We start from the raw sequence: 8,432 nt of genomic DNA on the forward strand, positions 1-8,432 counted from the left end.
AGGTTTGATATATCTTGTAACAATGGTAATGAAGAACTAATTCTTCTTCTTAATTCCTTTTGATCATGGTGATTAATAAAATGGTAGTGTTTTATGAATCGATAACTGGTATAGAAATTTATATTGATTAAATATTTTTAAATATTTCATAAATATTAAAAAATAAAATAATAAATAAAATTTTAAAGGCGGGTTATCATTTCAAAAATTATCATAAACACTTTTAAAAATTTAAAATTTTTCATGTACACCCTTATTACACTTTTTTTTTTTAAATATATCGATAATATGTATTATATCATACGATATATCTATTATATTATATTAATTCAATATGCCTTAACATACGTATCATTTTTCACTTGTATTATATCATACGTATTATGTATCATAGGATAATGACAAACATGATGAAGATAAAACTTGATTAAGTTTTCAATTAATCTTTAAAAATTATTTTAATATTACAAACTAAGCATAAGCAACCTTGTTTGTGAAACTCTCTAATTAATTGCTTATCGGAATGAGCAATGTTATGTGTACCTATTTTTGGTACACAATTCATGTATACAATGATGTGCCATCATGTAATTAGGTGATTTTAAAACATGTGTCATCATATGATAAAAAAACATTCAATCACATAATAACACTTCATCTGTGTATACAAATTGTGTACCAAAAATGGGTATACATAGTTTTATTGTATTGGAATTGGTGGAGCATTAAAAGTTCTAGGGAAAAATCCTGGATTCGAGTCTTTATTACGTTTGTAAACCCTTTAATTAATTATTTACCAAAAAACCCTCAGTTAATATAAAACTTGTATTTTAATAATTAATATCCTATAAAACTTAGAATGAGAAATATGATGTATATATATTTTTTATATATAATTTACATATATAAATAATGTGATTGAATGTTATTTTATCTTTAATTTAAAATTATTTAATTATATAATAATACATCATCTATATATTTAAATTATATATTAAAGATATCTTATTGAATTATTAATAAAAAGTGTGATATTATTTTCTGAGCTCAGTGTTCAAATAACAAGAGCCTTACAATGCAATTGCATGCAAAAGGGATAGCCTAGCAACTTTGAACCTATTCAATGCTCTAGTTTCTTGGGCATCTTCAAAGATAGTTATTAAACTTGATTAATTAATATATTCAAAGGGCATGTGATGACTTTGAATTACAGGCCGGCGGGGCGGATGTCACATTCCAATTATAGTAGTCAAATTATGTATTAAAATTTTAATTTTTTATCTTATATATCATATGTTTTAATATAAGATACGTTTTTAAAAAATAATTAAAAATTTTAAATATTACATTATCATCTTTAAAAATATTTTATTCTCTATTATTTTAAAATTTTTTAGCCATATTTCTACTATATTAACTTTTTTTTTAAAATATATCGAATCGTATCAATATGATAATGTATCAATCAATATTTGAGAGTTGGAATTATATATTATGGTGGCTAATTTTTTGGATGTTGAAGTAACTTATTTCTACTGACATTAGGATGACAATTCAAGCTTACTTAAATTCGAAACATCTAGGATGAACCAACTCAAAAGATAAATAGTGATATCGAAGAGAAAAAGATATGTTAGAGGAAAAAAAAAAAAGAAATGTCAAAAAGAAATCAAACAAAAAGATGAATTATCGAAATATGAAAAATGATCACCGAAAAAAAATGAATTATTGGCAAAAAGGAATGACTGTTCAAGTCTCACACGTGCATATCTTAAGCAATATGAACAAAGTGCAGAGACAAGAAATAAATCAATGAATGATTACTATAAAAATCAACTATTAGATTGATCATAATGTCGTTCTTGTTATTTGTCTATCTATCCAATTCTATATCCAACCCACACATGCACAGATAAGCACTGTGCAAAATTGTAATGGAGTTGCCTTCAAAATGCCCATCAACAAAAACGCAATGCTTAGGTTCTTAAAGACGAATGGGCAAGCCATAATTGAGGTAGGTTCTGATCCGCCCATCCCAGCTTGCTGTAACAACTACAAGACCCCACAAGTGAGGAGAACTTAAGAGGCTATGGCAGGCATTCTTCAAAAGTTTCAATTTTGATTTACAGAGAGGTGAAGCTGCCCTAGGGCTTGCATTCGGAAGTTTCTCCTCCGGCCAAGTAGCAATGCCACCCTTATTTAGATACTCCAACAGAAACCCACGTGCCAACGAGAAGCAATCTGATGGAGACTGGGGTGTTTTTTGGTCAGATTCCCTGTCGAGATTGTCATGCTTCTTATCATTTTCGAAGTTATTCGGCTGAATATTCCCTCCAAATGATGGGGACGGACCTGTTCCTGGTGCAGCTTCAATGCCAAACCAGGGTACGGCAATTGATGCATTACGGGACATGAAACTCTCACAAGACCAAAGACTCTTTGCTTTGGACGAAGTTCTGTCCTGGTTCGGATAGTTCCAGATGTAGACATTGGAATCTTCACTGGCTGAAACTACATGCTTCCCATCCGAAGTAAACGTTGCAAACATCTGGCTTCCAGCAATCCGATAACCTGATGCTGGAAGAGGAAAAAACCTTAAACAATCAACAAATGATAACCATAAATTTGCAAAACTAAAAAGATAATATATCCAGCAAGCTGCAACTATGATTCAACAACTCAGACCTCTTATAACAGATCCGAAGAAACAAATAAATGAAGAATGTAGAAACCCACCCTTGAATTTGCTGATGACATCTGGCCCACAAAGTACTCGGACTAGTGAATCAGCAGAGGTGACAATTACTTTGCTTGGATCACTAGGTGAAAACTGGAGAACAAAATAATTGTAAATAAGTCTTTTCCCAGCTAAATTAGATGACCAAAGCTGAAAACAAATTAGGTAACATGCAAATGAAAAGGGGAAAATAAACTCAACCACCTGAAAGCCAGTTATCCGCTTGCCTGGCAACTTCTTTTTGCCCGGCAGGCATATTTGAGTATCTTCAAGCAGTTTGTTATCTGTTTTGCAGGAAACACTATAAGTCATATTAAGGCAGATACTCTTTATGGCATAAAATCATCATTGTTCCACACATGAGGTTACTACAAATAACTCCAAATGTTTTCTAAATATAAACTATAACATAAAGTATCAAATGCCATTATATTTATAATTTTTTGAGATAAAATTTTCACAACACAACTCACATCAGAACATTCATCTATTCTCAAATAGGATGGATGAGTAACCAGATACTCTCAAGCATAATCAATTTCATAAAAAAGAGTCACTTTTTTTGCAAAATTGGATACTATGCCGTAAATCATCACAACAGTCTGGTTATTCTTCACAATTTCTCTTTAAATCTTGAGTTCCAATGCCACCTCAATTTTTAAGGGATCATCAGAGGCACTAAACTTATTCTACACTGCAATCTGAAAATGCAGAAAATCATAGAAATAACTAAAAAAGACACCACAAGCATGGTCATTCTTGACATAAAATCAATTGCAACAAACAATGTAATTACAACACATTCTTACCCAACTGCATGCTGTATGTTCATCATCATATTTAAAGAAATAAATATGAGGATGTTTATTATAATATTGAGAAGAAAAAAACAAATAAAAGATAGTATATCTAAAGCTACCACAATTTCCCATTTCATCTAACAAAGTTATCATCAATTCACATGGTTTCAAATAACTTGAGGAACCAAAACAATATAGATTTTTAACTTGTAAAAATGCTAGACTTCTAGTACTTCTGCTGAATTGGATTTGCAGTATAGGTAAAGATAAAGTTGATATTAAGCCAAATACAGGCATACCTATAATATCATAGAAAATACAGTTACCATTCATGGTGCCCACAATTCCTCCCTGCCATAACAAAGCAAAGAGATTCTTTAACAAATTCTTTTGTTTTAATTTTCATTCATTGCCAAAAGCTAGAAGCAGGAATCTCATCAAACCTTTCCATGAGGTTGGTAACACACAGCAGAGACAATTTCTCTTATGTCCGTGTAATCAACAACCTGACAGTGAAGCACTTCCCAAATGCGAACTTTTCCATCAATTGAACCACTAATGAAATAATTATCATCCAGAGGGTTGAAAGCAACACTAGTCACTGCACCAACAATGACAATGTTAACAAATCAACCTGAAACAATGAAAGATAAAATTATGAAAAGAAATGATATTTTAACCATACAGATTAATTAAAACATCTTTCATATACATTAAAATGTGATCAAACAACAAGCAAGAGGCTCACCATAATTGTTATGAGAAAATACTCTGAGACATCTGTCACATCCCACTTGCCATAAACGAACGGTCTTATCAACAGAGGATGACAGCAAAAACTGCAGTGAGTAAAAATGATAAAGAAACATTAGTTTACTAATGCAAATTCCTGAACACAAATAGAAAATCTATCTTGAATGATAGTCTCAAGTAAAACTGATTGCGTCCACATGTCACTGACCCCATTCCTTGACCATGACAGATCCAAAACCTCACTGCTGTGTCCCTGGAACTCATGTAATGGCTTTTCCAATATCCTGAAGACCTTGGGTGGTAAAACAACACAAGTTGAGTCAGATGAACTTCTCAAATTCTTTGTCTTATCTACTTTCTCTTTATCAACATCAAGAGGAGTTATCTGTGAAAGGTGATTGATTGTGAAGTATAGACATGAAGGATCAAGGTCTTGAATGTCAAATCTGTCTAATCTATCATCCTCAATGACCTTCCACACTCGCACTGTACCATCCTCACCAGCACTAGCCAAGTATTGCCCATCAAGACTGAACTTCATCGTCAAAATTGACCCCTCATGTGCCACAAATTCTTGACCAGTATAGAGGGAGGACAGTTCCTTTGATCGTTTTTTAAGTGGATGTGCCTGAACTCTACACATTCTCGTCCCAGATGTAAGTTCATGATCACTAGGCGATGAAGAAGCAGTCTCATGTCTGTCAACTACACAAGCCACAGCACCAATTTTTTTTAACCAACCCACCTTTGCTTTCCTTTTTCCACTAACCAAATCCTTTCCCTTGTCTCTTCCTCTACTCAACATTCGCTGAACCCAAGGGGATGATGACCCAGAACCAGAAGATCTCTGAAACTCCTCAAAACTAAAAGATCGACTTGAACCCATTTCTTTTAGTCTGCTAAGTATCTCATCTTGATTTATGTCACTCACCAGGAACTTCAATCTGTTATCTGATGTCTTAGTTCCACTTGCAAATTCATTCTCCAAAGTATAGGCAGCACCATTATCCAATGAACATAACTCAGAAGAAATGGAAGACTGATTGAAGAAAATCTCGTCTTCGAAACCAGAGGTCCTCAGCACAGCCCCACTATTTTCTGTTATTCGATTGTTATCTGGATGAATGTCATAACATGATTCATCCCCTGAATCTTCTGAATTTATCAGATGTCGATCAAAACTCAAACCCGTCAATTCTAAAAACTTACTGCGACGCTCATTAACACTTTCTGGATATTTAGTCCAAAATTCATATTGTGAATAACCTGCTATACTGCTGACCAGTTCAAAGTCCGAAGAACTACAGCCCTCACAACAATCTGAAACACGATCAGACACAGAAGATATCTCTTCATGGGTATCAAAGAATAGATCCTCTTCCTCTTCAATATAGCCACCCCTCATTTTTCTGTTGTCAAGTCTCAACCCATTCAATTCTGAATCAAGGAAAAAATAGAACCTTCCAGTAAACTCTTGGTCAAGTTATAAACTTTCACTGCAATAATAAATTATGATCCTTTTTAGCCAAGAAAAACAACCCAAATTATACAATCAACAACAAATCCATAAAACCAAACACAGATCTTACAACAAAGTATAAAATCCCACAAAGGAGACCAAACAATTAAAAGAAACAACTTCTATAACCATCCAAAAAATATGAAATTGATATAAAATCACAAGCACGAAGTAAATAATTTGAACAAGAGATTTGTTTACCAATTCTAGTCAAACCCCACAAAACCTCGTAATTTCATTTCCAGTTTTGCAGTGAAGTTCAAGTTCCCCTTGGAAGAGGCAAAGAATAACTTAAAACTAAAATTAGAAAACGAATAAAAATGCAATGTCTAAATGAAGAAAATGCAAGGGTAGAAAGGTCGAAAAAAAGAAAAACCTCGATTTCAGGGTTAGTAGGAAGAAAGCTGAAAAAAGAGAGAAAGGGTAATTGACTTGAAAATTTGAAGCATGTTTCTTTCTCTCCTTGTAATTTAACTTCGTCTACCGTAGGAAGCAAAGTGTCTTCTTTTGTCGATTTGGTATTTGGTCTCGTCTGGGCAGCACTGTTTTATTTTAATGCCATATGATCCGTTTGACCGACGCCATTCTCCACCGCACCTTCTTTTCTTTCCTTTTTGGCCATAGGATTATTTCCCACCCAAGGTTTGTTTAATGACAAAAATACATACCTACCATTTTAAAAACTTAAACACCTATTAAGGTTTAATCTATCTGTGTTTACCAAAGAATTTGTTATTAAAATTAAAAATAAAATCATTATTTTATTAATAATATTAAAATAAATAAAATTATATTTCATTTTTTTTCTTTTGACTTGGAAAAGGCCAAAAAACTTATTCCCACCTAAAATATGTTGCATTTTCAAATTTTCACCTCATTTACCTACTCATAGGCATTAAAGTTAATGAAACTCTAATCCCTTAAAATTTTATCTTCTTTTTCTCCTTAAATCCTAAAAACTAACAATTTCTCTCTTAGACCAAGTTTTAAAAAATAATATTATCTCTCTAGAGTTTAGTTTTCAAACTCTGGTGTCATCATCGACGGTCTCTCACTTTTGATGCTTCATCTCCCTCTTGCGATCTCTCTCCTCTCACTTAGACCTCTAGTTAATATCAATTGAAGCCGGCAAGATGAAGACAAAGATCTTGTCTTCGTTTGGGAAGATGATCATCTTCTCAAAAAAAGACAAACATCTTTCTCATCTTATTCTAGGAAGATGTTTGTCTTCTTAGCTTCAATTGACACTAGTGGGAGATTCAAGTGAGACAAGAAAGATCGCTGAAGGGCGAGGAAGCGTCGGAAGAGTGAGGAAGCGTCGGAAGAGTGAGGTTGCTGGCAATGACGCTAGGGTTTGAAAATTAAACCCTAGTAGGGGAAATGTCATTTTTTTTAAACTTGGCTTGGAGGGGAAATGGTTAGTTTTTACAGTTTAGAAAGGGAAAGGAGATCAAATTTAAATTTATTTTTAATATTATAGGTGAAATAACGATTTTGCCTTTAAAACTAACATACTTAACCGTTCATTAGTGGGTAAATGAAATTTTCAAAATTAAGAGGTGAAAACTTAGGAAAACAACATACTTTGGGTTGGAATAAGTCCTTTGGCCTTTGGAAAACAAATAATTTTCTCCCAATATTAAGTTTTAAAAAATTCACTTTTCCCCTTAGGGTTTGATATTCTAAAATCTGGTCACTTTCGTGTATTTCTCTTCTGATGGTGCTCTCTCTTGGCAATATTTCTTTCTCGAATGACAAAACCTTTATCTGGACAACATTTCATCATCCAAATTAAGTGTCGTTTAGATCCGGACGATGAATATCATTCTTCGTCATCCCTAGGTTTAGATTGTAAGCCAATGATTGTTGTTGGTCGTGTTTAGGTTGGAAACCAACAATCAATTGTGGTTAGAAAGGTGAAAAAAAAAAACCTAGGGATTTTAGGGATGGGGGGAGCACTTTCAAAGTTGAGCCCTAGGGTGAAATGTTAATTTTTAAAACTTAGGGGAGAAAAAAGATAAAATTATATATTTTTTAATATTATTGTTAAAATATCGGTTTTACTCTTATATTTAACGACAATTTAAACAAATTTTAGAAATTGATGAATATTTGAATTTTTTAAACTTCACCAATATATTTTTGTATTTGCACCAAACCTTGGATGACAAATAGTCCTTTGGCCTTAATTTTTTTTTTTTTTTAAACACCAACTAAAAATTAATAGTCAAAAACTTAAAATCACTTTAGAGACTCAATATGTTGTGAGAAATTTACAAGAATAAAAAATAATTTATTTTATTAATAGTAATAAAAAATATAATTGTATTCTTATAAAAAATTAATTAAAATAATTTGATTTTGTTTTTGGTTAAGCGATATTAGTTGATATTCTATAAATTAGGTAAATATAGTAAAAAATATATGTTTTGTCGAAAATGTCCAATTTCAAAATCTATAATAACTTATGATTAAAAAATGTTTAAGGGGTTAGAAATCTTAAGATTAGAGATGATTGGGTTGGGATATGATCCAAATCGGCTCGACTCTAACTCAAATTTGTTTAATTCAAATTTGAGCGAAACTCAAATCAAAAGATTTGACTCTTTTTTTAAATCAAGTC

The 8,432-nt window shown here is 32.2% G+C and overlaps 1 protein-coding gene across 5 annotated transcripts; it reads right to left on the bottom strand.

Moving 5' to 3' along the window:
• Positions 1–1,805: 1,805 nt before the first annotated feature.
• Positions 1,806–6,441, bottom strand: LOC123204796 (WD repeat-containing protein 44-like). Of its 5 annotated transcripts, none has more exons than XM_044621594.1 (9): positions 6,186–6,438; positions 6,011–6,078; positions 4,499–5,727; positions 4,286–4,376; positions 3,981–4,138; positions 3,837–3,888; positions 2,942–3,021; positions 2,737–2,830; positions 1,806–2,577 (listed from the first exon to the last, which is right to left on the bottom strand). In XM_044621594.1, the coding sequence occupies exons 3-9, from the start codon at positions 5,693–5,695 to the stop codon at positions 1,985–1,987; spliced, it is 2,265 nt and encodes a 754-aa protein (XP_044477529.1). In that variant the 5' UTR covers positions 5,696–5,727; positions 6,011–6,078; positions 6,186–6,438; the 3' UTR covers positions 1,806–1,984. The 5 variants fall into 5 exon arrangements, with proteins under 5 accessions (XP_044477529.1, XP_044477527.1, XP_044477531.1 ...); XM_044621592.1 differs by having other exon boundaries at positions 4,499–5,786; positions 6,186–6,437; XM_044621596.1 differs by having other exon boundaries at positions 1,806–2,571; positions 4,499–5,786; positions 6,011–6,441.
• Positions 6,442–8,432: the final 1,991 nt, after the last annotated feature.

This window comes from Mangifera indica, chromosome 20 (assembly GCF_011075055.1).
Source record: "Mangifera indica cultivar Alphonso chromosome 20, CATAS_Mindica_2.1, whole genome shotgun sequence".
In the NCBI taxonomy this organism is placed as follows: Eukaryota; Viridiplantae; Streptophyta; class Magnoliopsida; order Sapindales; family Anacardiaceae; genus Mangifera; species Mangifera indica.